The sequence below is a fragment of the Thamnophis elegans genome, chromosome 7 (genome assembly GCF_009769535.1).
Source record: "Thamnophis elegans isolate rThaEle1 chromosome 7, rThaEle1.pri, whole genome shotgun sequence".
Classification (NCBI taxonomy): domain Eukaryota; kingdom Metazoa; phylum Chordata; class Lepidosauria; order Squamata; family Colubridae; genus Thamnophis; species Thamnophis elegans.
In genome coordinates, this window is record NC_045547.1 from 51,154,630 (window position 1) to 51,170,779 (window position 16,150).

Consider the following 16,150-nt stretch of genomic DNA (forward strand, 5'->3'; position numbering starts at 1 on the left):
GACGTCGTAACGTATTTTCGTAATATGCGTGCAGATCCAAGCAGTGCGGCTTTTTGCATTTGACTGATGGTGATTTTGTCAATTTTTAACTGTTTTAAATGTAATTCCAGTGCTTTTGGAATAGCACCCAGTGTGCCAATTACCACTGGAATTACCACTGCTGGTTTGTGCCATAGTCGTTGAATTTCGATTTTTAAGTCCTGGTATCTTGCGATTTTTTCATGTTCCTTCTCGGCGACCCTGCTATCACCTGGTATTGCGATGTCTATGATTGTGACTCTATTTTTCTCAACCAGTGTGATGTCTGGTGTATTATGCGCCAGTATTTTGTCGGTTTGTATACGGAAATCCCACAAAATCTTGACCATCTGATTTTCTGTGACTCTTTCAGGCTGATGTTCCCACCAGTTTGTTGCTGTTTTAATATTATAATTTTTGCACAAATTCCAATGGATCATTTGCGCTACTGAATTGTGCCGCAATTTATAATCAGTCTGCGCGATTTTTTTACAGCAGCTGAGTATGTGATCAACAGTTTTGCCAGCTTCTTTGCAAAGTCTGCATTTGGCATCATCAGAGGATTTTTCGATTTTGGCCTTAATGGCATTTGTGCGGAAAGCTTGTTCTTGCGCAGCCAGGATTAGTGACTCTGTTTCTTTCTTTAATGTACCTGTTTTTAACCATAACCAAGTTTGTTCCCTGTCCACTTTATCTTTTATTTTTTCCAGAAATTGACCATGCAGTGCTTTGTTCTGCCAACTCTCCATTCTTGATTTTATCACATCTTTTCTGTATTCTTGTTTTGTCTGCTGGGCCTTCAGTAGATTTTTGTTCTTTACTTCGATTAATAGATGTTCTTGACTTTCTTTTAAATAATCAGCCAGTGCATGTTTTTCTTCTTCAACTGTTTGCTTCACTTGTAATAATCCTCTGCCACCTGATTTTCGGGGCAGATATAGTCTATCAGTATCACCACGTGGATGTAAACTGTAGTGCATTGTCATTAGTTTCCTGGTTTTTCGGTCCAAAAGGTCCAAATCAGCTTGTGTCCAGTTAACTATGCCAGCTGTGTATCTTATAACTGGTATTGCCCAGGTATTTATGGCCTTGATTGTATTTCCACCATTCAATTTAGATTTCAAAATTTTCCTAACTCTGTTGGTGTACTCTCGTCTGACAATAGTTTTTACTTCTCCATGCTTGATGTTATCCAACTGCAGAATGCCTAAGTATTTGTAGGCTTCATTTTCTTTGCATTTAATTAGTTGGCTATTGGGCATTTCAATTCCCTCAGATGCAGTAATTTTGCCCCTTTTTATGGATACAGTGGCGCATTTTTCCATGCCAAACTGCATTGAAATATCGGTGCTGAATACTCGGACTGTATTTGTCAATGATTGGATTTCTATTTCTGACTTTCCATAGAGTTTCAAATCATCCATATATAGTAAATGCGAAATTTTTTCAGCTTTTTTGGCTGTTTGGTAGCCTAATTTCATTTTTTTTAAGATTACTGATAGTGGGATCATTGCGATGATGAAGAGAAGAGGTGAAAGTGAATCACCCTGGAAAATTCCTCGCTTGATATTAACCATTCCGTAGCTCTCATTCCCTACTGCCAACTCAGTTCTCCATTGTTTCATTGCCTTTTCAGTAAAGGATGTAATATTTTTGCTAATGCCAGTTGTTTCTAAGCATTTTATGATCCAACTATGTGGCAGTGAGTCAAATGCCTTTTTGTAATCAATCCAGACCATATTCAAGTTCGTTTTTCTGTTCTTACAATTTTCTAATATCATTTTATCTATTAGAAGCTGATCTTTTGTGCCCCTGCTCCTTCTTTTGTTGCCTTTTTGCTCTACTGGCAAGATGTTGTTTGTTTCCAAATAATCCATCATGTTATCTGCAATAATGCCTGTGAGTAATTTGAAGGTTGTTGGCAAGCATGTTATTGGTCTATAGTTTTCAGGTGTTGTTCCTTTAGTTGGATCTTTCTGAATCAAGTATGTTTTTCCAGTTGTCAACCATTCATCAATTTGGCCCTTTTGTAAAATTTCATTCAGTTGCCTGGCCAATATTTCATGTAAACTGGTCAGATATTTGAGCCAGAAACCATGTAATTGGTCCTTTCCAGGTGATGTCCAATTCTTTACCTTTTTAACTCGATTTTTGACCATCTCAGATGTTATTTCTAATACTTGCATTTGTTTGTTGCCAATGCTTTTCTCAAAGTCATGTATCCACTTTGCTTCCTTGTTGTAGTCCTTTGCATTTTCCCACAATTCTTTCCAGAATTCAACTGTGGCCTGTTTTTCTGGTTTTTCACTTTTGGTGTCACCATTTACATTAAGACTTTGATAAAAATGCCGTTGGTCTGATCGAAATTGCTGATTTTGTTTATATTGGATGATTCGTGCCTCATATCTTTCAATTTTTCTAGCTGTTGCTGTTATCTGCTGTTTTACAATCTCTACAGCTTCATTGATGTTTCTTGTATCCAATCTATATCTCCTGATTAGCCTATCTATGATTTTGTTGTTTTTAAGCCGTTGCTCATGCATGTTCTTTAAGTTACTAGCATCTGCCCTTAATTTTTTGATTTTTTGTTCTAAACGGATTTTCCACTTTGGCTTTGATGCTTTTTCTGTTGTATGACTAGGTACTTTAATTTTAATGCCTAGTTCACTAGTGACTATTACAGCTGCGCTGTACATTAACTGGTTTGTTTCCAAGATGGATCCTGGTTCAATTGTTGAAAACACTGCATTAACCATTTTCATGATAGGGGCCAAAATTTTCTTCGGCACAGTTTTTAGTGATGGTAAACGTTGCCTTTCCTCATTAAGCAGAAAATGCTCCATGATCTTATCCTTCAATTCTTTTTGTTTTTGAGTTAGTTCATCAGTTGGTTCAGTGATAACTGGTTCTAGTGGTGGTGATGTTATTTCCTCACCGAGAGCTTCTTCTGGGAGTTCTACTATAATGTCTTTAGTTGTGTCTTGAATATCAGTTCTTTCCGCTTGTGATATTGTTTTTTGGGTTTTGCAATTTGCAAAATTATTATTTTTTTATTATTATTTATTTTGCAAAATAAAATTATTATTATTATTATTATTATTATTATTATTATTATTAAATTTATTTGCGGCCCATCTTATGGTTTGAGGTAACTCTGCATCACATTTAGAATCTGCTGATGTATAATCCCCAAAGTAAGTTTGTATTGTCATCAATGCCCGTCCAAAAGAGAATTTTAAAATGTTTTTAAAAATACAGCAAAGGATTACGATTATAAACTCATCTGAGAGTATATTCCAGAGGATAGAGCAGACTCAACCTGAATGGTTGCAAAATAAGAGCATAGCAAAGGTGGAAAAAGTCCACATATCATCTTCACCAGCGATGAGGGACAGAGGAATCATTTAGAACAGAAATGTCAAGCACAAGGCCCACAATGGAGCCACCCTGGAGATGTTGAGGGACTGGTCCCTGCCGCCTTGACCATAGTCCCCTCCAACTCGTTGCCTCCCAGTGTGCGCACAGGAGGAAGTGAGTGCACAGGGTGTGTGGCATCCAGCAGCAGCAGCCAATTGGCCCCCCGGCTGGCACACTCTGGGGCTCTTCAACCCACGTAGCGCAGGTGGGGGTGGAGCACTACAACTGCTGGGCTGGCCCTCCAAGCAGCAGGCAAAGGCAGAGAGATGGTGGGTGAGGGACGTGATCTGGCTTGCTGGATGTGTCAGGCAGCTGCATGGTCACCTGCCCAGTCCAATTGTAGTGGCCATGGGCAAGCAAAGGCAGATTATAGGGTTGCAGTCAGGCAGCCCAGCCAGTTGCTGTCATCACCATGCTGTGGCCCCTGTGTGCTTGGCCCCGACCATCCAACCCCATCCTTCAGTGAGCCTGCTCCCTGCCCTTCCCATTTGCCAGAGCCATTTGAGGTGGTTGACTTGGCAGCAGGCTCACTAGAGGACAAGGTTGGACGGTGTGGCCCAAGCACGCAGGGACCACAGCATGGCAGCGACAGTGACTGGCTGGGCTGCCTCACTGCATCTCTGCCATCTGTCTTTGCTTGCCCGTGGCCACTACAGCTACGACTGAACTAGATCTGACTTCCTATTAAAGAAATTAACTTCCTTTGTATTTGGCAAGTAACTGATAAAATATTTGTATATGTTTAAAAAAAACTAACTATTTTTATAAAGCAGAAAAATATATTTCGAAAAATTTTTATTTTGTGTATTTTTCCCTATAGGATGAATAAAAGATACTTGCAAAAAGCAACAAAAGGAAAACTGCTAATAATAATATTTGTTGTAACACTGTGGGGGAAAATAGCATCTGGGGCAAATCACAACAAAGGTAAGAGGCAACATTCTTTGGTATCAATGTGGAAAGACAAAGTGATTTAGAGCAGTGTTTCTCAACCTCAGTAGTTTAGTTATATGTGGATTTCAACTCCCAGAATTCTACAGCGAGCATGCTAATCTAAGGGAAGAAGGAGGAAGGATGGATAGATTGATGGATGGATGGATGGATGGATGGACAGACTAATCCATGGATAATCAGATGCTTTTTAAAAAAAAAATTAACAGTTTGCTTGTGGTTTGGCCAGGATAGAAATCACACTTGAATTTTTTAGTTCAATTTAGTGCAAATTATCCATGAAGACATTTTTATATCAGAATCTCATGAATTTCTCTTTATATCTCAGTTTTTGTCCTTTTCATTTGAAGTTGGTGTACTTTATAAATTAATGGGCTTATATAAAAGTTTTTATTCATAAAAGATCCTTTTTCAAAGAGCACCTGGAAGAGCTATAAATGAGTTCTAAAAAAAACCTTAGGGACAACATTATGTTCCAATAATTCTGCAGGTACACTGTGTGAAAATAAATCTGCTTTCTTGGTAATCGATGAGAGAGTTCTGTTTAAGTTTAAACATCCATAGAATATGGATTTTTTTTTTTTTTGCTTTTTCATAATCTATTCATTTTTTATTAGGTCCTCTCTTCAGGGAACAATATTTTTTGATTTATAAATGAATAGAAGGAAGTGCTAAGCAAAAATACATAAGGGTCCTAATAATAGTTTTAATGCTATGCTTCTGAAATGTTATATATCCGTGATGGCAAATTTATGGCATGTGTGCCACCTGTGGCACATGGAGCCATATCTGCTGGCACAGGAGCCGTCAGCTCCAGTGTGCATGTGCTGATTTTTGGCCTTCCAGAGAGCTGGGGAGGCCATTTTTGCCCTCCCTAGGCTTCTAGAAAGCCCCCGGAGCCTGGGGAGGGCGAAAATGTCCTCCCCTGCCCCCCTGGAGGAAATACCAAGCTCAGCTTGGAGGTGTGTGGGGGCGGAGTGTGTGTGTGTGTGTGTGTGTGTGTGTGTGGTTGTACATGTGTGCACATGTGGGGCACACGCTTTGCATTATGTGTGCTGGTACACATGCATGCTATTGCATGCACACCCTCGCAATTTTGGCACCCAACAACAAAAAAGTTTACCATTACTGCTATATATCATAGTATATCCATATGTTTGCATATTTCAGCTTTTTTGGATTACATAACTCACAATGGTTTTCTTATTTTTGCAATTAAAAGGAAAAGAGTATTTGATAGAAATAAAGATATTACCAGATAAACATAGTAAATTCATGATCCTTTGTTTTTCTTATCTATTATAAGTCCTGCAACATAGGGAAGGCAATTTTGCTTTCACTTTATTTCTAGGAAATAGTTTATTAAAGTCAATTGCTTGCCCATTGTCTTATCCATTATTTGATAAGCGCTTGAACTATTGCAAAATACCTATTTCTCTTTATTTATTTTAGATTGTTTACATAGCTACCCAACTTGCACTTGCTGTGTGGTTTATATATGGCTAAAAGCATAAAAACAAAAAAATCAAAATCAAAATTCACAAATATTTGAAAGAAACAACTGTGGCTACCACAATATTCACATTCAAATTATATAAATTTTGGGTGGACTAAGTTGTTTGACCAATTGAAAAAATAAATGCCAATTTAACTATAAAGAAAGACAGAAAATGTTAGAAGAATAGTCAGACATATTTTGTATCTGCTCTGCTAAGGCCCTGTAACAAAACTAACATATTTTTAAATTTAAAGTATATTTTATAACATTGCTAATAATGTCAAATAAGTATTTATTTATATATTTTAGGCTTTAAGAAAAAAATATTTTTGAAATACCAAATTTATTGTACATCAGTGAATTTCTGACAAATATACAGTATAATTGTTGCCTCAGTATAGTCTTCCCTTATTTCCGGGATGGCAAACCTATGGCATGCAGAGCCATTTCCCGGGCATGTGAGCTGTTTCCTGTTGCTCTTCTGGGTTCCAGTGCCATGGCCAGCTGGTCATCATGCAGGCAGGAGAGCTAGAAACTGGAAGAGCAGCCACCCAGTGTGCATGCACACACTGGGAAAATATTCCTCCGGTTTCTGCATGCCCACTGGTCAGCTGTTTTTTTTGCATGCATGCACACCAGAAACCGTAATACCAGGTGGCTGGTGTGCATGTGCGCTGGAAAGCGGAAGGTCATCTTCCCAGCACATGCATACGCACCGGGAAGCTGCTCTTCTGGTTTCTGGTGCATGCATGCGCATCGGACAGCTGGTCTTCATGTGCATATGCATACCAGAAACTGGAAGACCAGGTGGTTGATGCGCATGTGCGTGCCGGAAACTGGAAGAGCAGAAAGTAAAATGATGGCAGTAAACAAAGAAATGGAAGAGGCCATTATAAATTTAGAGATGGAGAGATCAATGTTTTAGCTTAGATTAGGTTGATTGCATGCTCTGTAGATTTATAGTGGAGCCTGATTTCTCACCTCCTAGCATGCTTTTGACTGTCCTGATGGGAATGCTATTGTTGCAGTTGTTTCTCCCCGTATTTTGGTAACTGTGGTGATTGTACTCATCATTTTAATGTTTTTTAAAAAGTTTTTCCACAGTACCATATATCCCCGTTTCCCCCCCTTTATCTATCTTTCTTTTTTTTGTCTCTATCTCACTCCCTCACAATTCTTCTACCTACTTTACTAACTATTATTGGTGACCACAATATAGAACACCCCATATTATAATACAATCAATACCCAATTTATACAATTGATCAATACAATTAATAATCTAATAATAATCTAATGATGGTCTAATAGTTATGACTACTAACAAACAGTTATACTAATCTTAATCTAATTGTTATTTAATTATAAGAAATATAAAAGTTATAGATATTGCATTTATTATGAGTATTACTTATAATATAATACATATATCACAAGTTTAATACCTTAAGTCTACTTATAAAAATATAAATAAATATATGTATTTTTACTTGATTATTAAATTGATTATGTTATAAAAATATCTAGAATACACACACACACACACACACACACACACACACACACACACACTATATAAGCCTATATGTTTGCTTTCACATACACATATGTCCACTGGGTATTATCTGTAAGTGTCTATGAGAATATATATTATCAGAAAGTATAAAATATAAAGGTGTTTAAGGTATTCTATATAAAGTTCCAATTCTAGTTTTAAACGAACAGCAATAGGAATTTGGAATCTAGGATCAATTCAGGAGACAATGATGAAGATGCAGGCGCTAGTGACAAAAAGTCTTAAAGAACTTAAGTGATATGGGGGAGGTGAAAGGAGAGATATGTAAACTAGATGATAAAATTGGTACAATACAGGAAAAGATAATACAAAATGAGAAAAAAAATAGTGGAAGCTAGAACCGAACAAACAAAAAAGAAACTAGATAAATCAGAAAGTAAAATGATGGTGGTAAACAAAAAAATGGAAGAGGACATTATAAATTTAGAGATGGAGAGATCAATGTTTTATCTTAGATTCCAAAATATAGTGGAAACTAAGGAAGAAGATCTTCCAAAGTTAATGGCCGAACTCCTGGCTGAACTTCTGCAAAAAAGAAAGTAGGAAGTGGAAAACAACCTGGATGAAGTGTATAGGGTCCATACAAACTATGTATACAGACACAAACTTCCAAGGAGATACATGTAAGATTTACAAGAAAAAAGACAAGAGATTAAGTCTACAGCAAAATAAGAGAAGAATATCTGGTTTATAAAGAAAAAGAAATCATAACATTAAAGCAGATACCAAAATGGATAGGGGAACACAGAAGAAAATACATTTCCTATTGACTCAACTGCTCAAATACAGAGTGATGTTTAGATGGCTTATCTCTGAGGGGATGCTAATAACCTGGCAGGAAAAGAAATCTGTATTGACTCGCTGAAAAAGGCACAGGAATTTTATGATCACTATATAATAGGAGAAGACAAATAAGACAGTAGAGAGGAAGCAGAAAATAAGAGTCAGGAAGAACAGATGTCAGAGGAAAAACTTACGGAGCAGAATATAAGGGACCGAAGGGAAACAGAACGACAGGAGAAAGAAGGAGCCAGGACAAGAACACAAACTGAGATAAGAAAAGGACCAAAACCAACATACAAATAAGATGGAAGATGAAATAAAGATGATATTCTTGAACATCAATGGTATCAAATCACCGGCCAAGTGAAAACAAACATTAACAACACTCAAAAGATAGAATATGGATAGTGTCTGCCTACAGGAGGTCCATATCAAAGAAAAATATGGTAATATTTTAGAATGCCCCAAATTAAGAAAACTGCATCTGGCATTAGCACAAAATAAGAAAAGAGGGATTGCGGTATACATAAAAGATTGGTTAAATTCAAGGAAAATATTTAGTGACAGAGAAGGCAGATTTTTAATGATGGAAATAACAAATAAAAAAAGAATTCTGCTAGTGACAATTTATACTCCAAATATAAACCAAAAATAATTCTATAATAAATTACACAAGAAAATAATTGAATCTGATTGGGAAAATATCTGTATAATAGGCAACAAAATATATTATAGGAATACAAAGAAGAATAAAAAGAAAAGACAACATCCACTAAGTATCTTCTTTGAAATGGTGCAAGAATTAAATTTAAGGGATGCATGGAGACAGATAAATCCAAAGAAAAGACAGTACGCTTTCTTTTCCCATCCGCACAATTCATAGTCGCGAATAGATATGGCATGGATGAACCCAGAATTGATCAATAACATAGAAGATATGGAGATTTCACCAAATACATGGGCAGACCACAATCCACTAATGGTAAAATGGAAAGGTCGGAGGAAAAAATTAAGATGGATGCTAAATCAGAGAATTGTAAAAGAAAAATCATATATACAAATGATAGATAAGGAATTAGATATTTTCTTCAAGGAAAACAAGAAAGATCAAACAACACTACAAAATCTATGGGATACCACAAAAGCCGATGTGCAGGATATAACAATAGCATATACGGCAAGGAGAAGTACGGAAAAAAGGAAACAGCAAACATTATTAAAGGAGAAGTTTAAAGAGTTGGTGATCATGTTGCAGAAAGAACCACAAAATGCTAAAATCAAAGAAGAGATATTTGGTGAAACAAAAAATCAATCTAACACTTCAAGAAGAAAAGATATGTAATATAGAAATGGCGAAACAAAACTATTTCAAAACAGCAAATAAGGCTGGCCCACAAATTGAAGAAAGACAAAACCAAAAAGCTAATACAGCAATTACAGGACAAACATGGGAATTTGTTCCATAAGACAGAAGGGAAAAAAAGTGTAATCCAAAACTTTTTTCAAACTCTATACAGTCAGGAAAACATCTCAGAAAAAGAACTCCAAAATTATTTACAAGAGAGAAACCTACCAAGTATTTCAGAGGAAGCAAGAGAAATGCTAAATGAGAAAATAACTCTAACATAGATGAAGGAGGCAATTAAGAAACAAAAAACAATAAATCACCAGGACCAGATGGGATTCCCGCAGAGATACATAAAAATTTCAAGAAACTTTTGAGGAAATCATGTTAGAATTGTACAATGAAGTATTAGAACAAGCCAAAATGCCAAGTTCATGGCTGAGGCATTTATAACATTAATTCCAAAAGAAGAAACAGACAATCAATTGATCCAAAACTATAGGACAATCTCGCTGCTAAATGTTGACTATAAAATATTTATGACGACTATTGCGGAAAGACTTAAAAATATTAAATAAAATTATTCATTCAGATCAAAACGGATTCCTACCCAAGAGACAATTAAGAAATAATACAAGAATTATAATGAATGTAATATGAATACTATGAAGCACATCCAGAGAAACAATTAGCATTAGTATTGATAGATGCGCAAAAAGCTTTTGATAATTTAAATTGGCAATTTCTTATTACACAATTAGCTATTATGAAATTTGGAGAAAAAATTATTGCAATGATTAAGGCAATATATTCCAACTAAAAAGCTAAAATAATGTTGAATGGAGATCTAGCAGACAAAGTCACTGTAAATAAAGGGGTCAGACAAGGATGCCCACTATCTCCTCTTCTATTTATCCTCTGATTGAAGGTTTTATTAACATGGATTATGGAAAAAGAGGAAATAAAAGGGTTAAAAATTTAAAAAGAAGAATACAAAACTCAGACGTTCGTGGATGATATGGTTTTTATAATAGAAGACACCCTTGAAACAGGGAAAATATTAATTCAGGAAGTAGAGGAATTTGGTAAAGTTGCAGGCTTAAAAATAAATAAAAATAAAGCAAAGATAATTATTAAAAATCTTACACAAAGGCAAAATGAGGAAAATGTGAGCATTGGAAATGCAAATAGTTAAAAAGGTAAAATATCTTGGAATCTGGCTAATGACTAAATGTTCTACTATAAAAGAAGACAATTATTCAAAATTACTATAACAAATGCGAAAGCACTTGGAAAATTGTGCTAATTTACAATTATCGTTGATTGGAAGAATCGTGACCATAAAAATGAATATCCTACCAAAACTTTTTTGCTATTCCAAACTGTACCAGTAAAATTAGGGCATTTTTTTCATGGAACTAAATAAAATAATTTTAAAATTTATTTGGCTGGGGAAAAAAGCTAGGATAAAATTAAAATTACTACAGAACTCTAGAATCAAAAGAGGATTTGGCCTCCCAGATGGGGAACTTTACTACCAGGAAGCAGCTGTAACATGGGTCAAAGAATGGATAGTACTCCAAAATAAAAGAGTATTGACGATAGAGGGCCATGATTTACAGTTGGGCTGGCATGCTTTTATCTGGGAGGGAAAGAGTAAAGCCCATAAATATTTCCAGAGGTTTCAGGTAAGAGGGACCTTACTAGAAATATGGATGAAAATCAAAACAAACTTCTTTTGAAGTTTCAAAAATTCCTAGATGGATATCAACCATGGAAGCAATTATCTACCCCAATGTAATAGATTTGAATAGGATATTGACATATAAGGAGTTATTGCATGGGCAAGGAAATTTTTTTAAAAAATCAGGAGTTAAAATTACAGGGAATTGAATTAGGCTGGTGGCCATATCTACAAATTCAAACAAGATACAAAATGGATTTAGAACAGTACGGATTTCAAAATGAACAAGAAAAACTGGACAAAATAGTAACAGGAACAGAAGAAAAAAATGATTACAAAAACACAATTGTCTCTTAAAATTCAAAATGGAGGAGGAAACTGAGAAGGAAACAATGATAATTTGGTCTAAAAGCTTCGGGTACAATATTGAATTGGAGCACTGGGAAAAATTATGGAGAAAAAATATAAATTGACAATGTCAGCATCCTATAAGGAAAACATCTACAAAATGTTTTATAGATGGCATTTACTCCCAGTGAGATTGGCCAAAATGTTCCCAAATAGATCTCCAAACTGTTGGAAATGTAACCACCAACCGGGGACCTTCTATCATATGTGATGGACGTGTCCGAAAGCCAAAGAATTCTGGACTAAAATTCAAAAATGGTTAGAAGAAATAATAGAACAAAAAATTGACATGAACCCTGAGCTGTTTCTTCTAGGAGTAATAATAAAAAAAATTAGTAAAGATATCCAATATATAATGCTTCATTCACTGCTGCTAGAATCTCATTTGCCCAAAATTGGAAACAAAAACCATTCCCTCAAATGCAGAAATCATAAAAAAGGTGCTAGAATGCTCAGAAATAGACAAACTAATGATGGAACTAAGAGATAGAGAGAAAACAGAGTGCTACAAGATATGGAACAGGTGGTATAATTGGCTCGAAAAGAGATGTAAAATCAATGCATAAGGAACACATAGCAAACACAATGAAAAGAGATGGCATATACTTAGAAAGCAATAGAGAATGAAATATTGTATATAGATGTATATATTGTAAAAATGAGAAAGTCTGAAACAAAGAATAATATGTATAAGATAATAGAATGGAAAATGGAAAACCCGAAATCAGAAAAAAGAAATACCGATAATAGAAAGCTTTAAAAGTGTAACTGTGATTTTAATGTTTGGAAAATGTCAAATAAAAACACTTAAAAAATAAAAATAAAAAAACTTTACAAAAAAATGCCTTTTACTTATTTCTATATTTAAAAATAGTAGCTATTGGTACTATTATAGAGACAATTAAAAAGACCAAATGTTTATGGTCTGTCAGAAAAACCTATAAATAAGGTAGTGGCAAAAGAGTAGACTGGCCCTTTGCCAGCTTTTTCCTAAGCAAAAATGTAGCAGCAAGGAGAAATAGATTTTCCTGTAATTTGTTTCCTATAACATTTTTTCTCACTTTCATACTTTGGATCTGATTTGTTGGCCACTATTGTATTTAAATTTGTAAAAGAAATTGTTTGAAAAACTAAGATTGCGACTGCAGACATAACAACATAGACTAAGGTGACCAGATTTTAGCATTGGTAACACCATTGGGGGACACCATTGATGCGGGGGGAGTGTGAGGTTGGGGACGGTGGTAATTGTAATCCCAGGAACAAAACAAAAGATGGGGAAAGAAATACAAGGAATATAGGGTTGGGTGCAGGGCTGGGTTTCAAAAATTGTTTGAACCTATTCTGTGGGCGTGGCCTCCCTTCTGGGTGTGGCTTGCTGCCCATGTGACCAGATGGGAGTGGCTTGCCGCCCATGTGACCAGATGGGAGTGGCCTGCCAGGCTGCCACCCATGTGACCAGGTGGGAGTGGCCAAGACGATGTTATTACTAGATATTACTAATTACTAGATATTATTAATATTACTAGATCATTATTAATGCGTAGATAACTGCGGGACATTACACACCCACCCACCCCCACACACAAACTATGACAGTGCCAGGAAAACACCAAAAAATAAGAATCCCCCCCCCCTCCCAAAAAGACTGCCAATGAAACCAGTTTTTTTTTCCTAAGCCTAAGGACAGGAAAGACAAAGTCATTGGAATAAAAACCATCAAGGCAATGTGGGAAATTATAAAGGACAGGAGCTCACAGAACCATCAACCACCTCAGAATTACCTAAACAACGAGGGTGAAACACACTAAATCTGGCAAAACTGCCTTGCAAGAAACCTGGCCTGCCCATAGAAAAGCAGCCACTTTAAGACACATAAACCTGGTCTGAACACTTAAAAATAACATATTGCATCACAAAGAAAACATTTGCAGAAAGGAATCACATTTCTTGTAGTAAATATATTTTATAAACAACTAAAAAATAAAATTCCCCAAAAAATAATTAAAAAAAGATATTCTATAAATAAAATAAATCCTTAAAAACCATTGTTAAGTATTACACCAGCAATAATTTACACTGTAACAATTTTAAGTTATTGCGCCAGCCATAATATACTGTAACCATTAGTTCAACCCACCAGCAATAATTTACACTGTAACCATTTCAAACTATTCTAGACACAATAACTTAAAATGAAACCATTAATAATATTCCATACACAATAAATTACAATAAAACTATTATAAAAAATTCTATACACAATACATTTCAAAGTATTGAATGTAGAATATTTTAAAATGGTTTATTTTAATTTATTTTGGATAGAATCTTTTTTTAAATAGTCTAAGACAATTTAAAAAAAGATTCTATCCAAAATAAATTAAAGTAAACCATTTTAAAATATTCTACACTCAATACTTTTAAGTAAAACAATTATAAAAAATTCTATGCACAATACATTTCAAAGTATTGAGTATAGAATATTTTAAAATGGTTTACTTTAATTTATTTTGGATAGAATATTTTTTTAATAGTCTAAGACAATTTTTAAAAAGATTCTATCCAAAATAAATTAAAGTAAACCATTTAAAAATATTCTACACTCAATATTTTTATGTAAAACTATTTTAATGCATTCTATGCATTAAATAAAACATTATTTTAAAATACATTAAAAAAATAAAAAAACAGGTCACTTAACAGTAGGCAGAATCAGCAGCACTCCAATGCGATGGATGGATCCTCATCACGATGGATGGAAGCAACAGGGAGCAGGCAGGCAGCAGGAACAGGTAAGACACTGGACCCTCAGACAAGGCTAGGGTCACTAAGAAGGCCGCCTGGCAGGAGAGGGGGGCGGGGGGGCTTCCCTTGCAAAAGGTAGGCCGCCTTCGCCACCAGGCCACAGCTTTCGCGAGGGAAGGCCTGGAGCCTCTAACGCCGCTACCGCCCCCCACCCGCCTTCGGCTGCGTGGCATGCGCCAGCCCATGGCTTTTGCAAGGGAAGGCCTGGGGGCCTTCCCTTGCAAAAGCTAGGCTGCCACCCACCTGCCTTCGGCCGCATAGTATACACAAGGCCACGGCTTTCACGAGGGAAGGCCTGGAGCCCTTCCCTTGCGAAAGCTAGGCCACCTCCCCCCCACCCGCCTTTGACCGCTACCACCACTACCGCCCCCCCACCTTTTGCTGCATGGCGTGCGCCAGCCTGCAGCTTTCATGAGGGAAGGCCTTCCCTTTTGAAAGCTGGGCCACTGCCACCCACCCGAAGCCTCCCGAGTCCCGCCGCCAGGGCTTAGTTGCTTACCTGAGGGGGAAGCAGCAAGCTCCTGGAAGGCGAAGGCCGAAGGGAATTTTCAAATGGGGGTTCATCTCCAGCCGCTCACTGATTGGCTGTACTCCAGCCAATCAATGAGCGGCAGGCTGGGCTTAGTGCAGACGGGCGGGGAGCGAGTGAGTTAGTTGCGGACAAGTGGGGGAGCGAGCGAGCGAGCTGCGACGTGCCGGCAAAAAGGCGCTTTGCAGCGACAGGGGCCAGGACCGGTACTGGCGTTCCCAGAAGTTAATTACATCTGGGTTCACCAACCAACCGGTACACATGAACTGGGGCGAACTGGGAGGAACCCACCCCTGGTTGGGTGTCAAAAGCATACAGATATGGGGAGGGGGGAGTGGAAACTAATACAAAGGGGGGGTGCTGCTGTGGACGATGGGGGTATACTCCCGGTGCACGTGCCCACAAAAGCAGGCTTGATGGAGAGCGATGGATGGTGTAGTCTGGCGCCTCGGCAAGGCTCGAGTGGAGAGTCCCCCTTCGCCCCCTCCTCGACCTGTCAGATTGCCCCCCCAAAAGCTGGCCTTACCCCCCACCTCTTCCGCCCCCCTTTTCCTTCTCGCCCCCACCCCCAAGCATCCAGAAGTGCCCCTCCCAGGAAGGAGCCTTACCGGGCATGGCCTGGCCTCACCTCATCCTGTAATTCCTTGGCGGCATCAGTTGCAGCGGTTGCCGTGAGACCTCCTCCTCAGCTGCTGCCATCTTGGCTCCCCCTCCCTCCAAGCCCCCTCCCTCCGGCTTCCCTCAGGCCCCACCCCGCTCTTTCCTCGCCCTTGTGCAGCGGGTTTTGGCAGCACCACGGACGCCCTTTCACCCACTCACCCGCAGCAAGCGCTTAGAAGTTCTCCCGTCCACCCATCCAGGGGGCTCTTGCCCTTTGTTAACTCTCTGAAGAGGGAACGGTGAGAATGAATTCCATTTGGAAGTGCGGGAACCCGATTCCACGTAGGAGAATTCACCACATCCCTTCCAGGACTATACGGCGGCAATTAAGCAAACGGTGGGGGACACTTTGTGCGGGCGGGGGTGGGTGGGAAAAGAGCCGGAGAGGTCCACCAGCCAATAGGGATGCAAAAAGGGAGGGGCGTGGTCCCAAGCAGCCAGCTAATGGGAGGGAGCAGCTCAGGCGGCCTCTA

The 16,150-nt window shown here is 37.9% G+C and overlaps 1 protein-coding gene across 1 annotated transcript in view; it reads left to right on the forward strand.

Moving 5' to 3' along the window:
* Positions 1 to 4,256: 4,256 nt before the first annotated feature.
* The window catches only part of TAFA2 (TAFA chemokine like family member 2), a 43,004-nt gene continuing 31,110 nt past the window's right edge, over positions 4,257 to 16,150 (forward strand). Inside the window, exon 1 of the mRNA XM_032221835.1 lies at positions 4,257 to 4,362. Within this exon, the coding sequence (XP_032077726.1) occupies positions 4,257 to 4,362 (106 nt within the window). The remainder of the gene's footprint in view (positions 4,363 to 16,150) is intronic.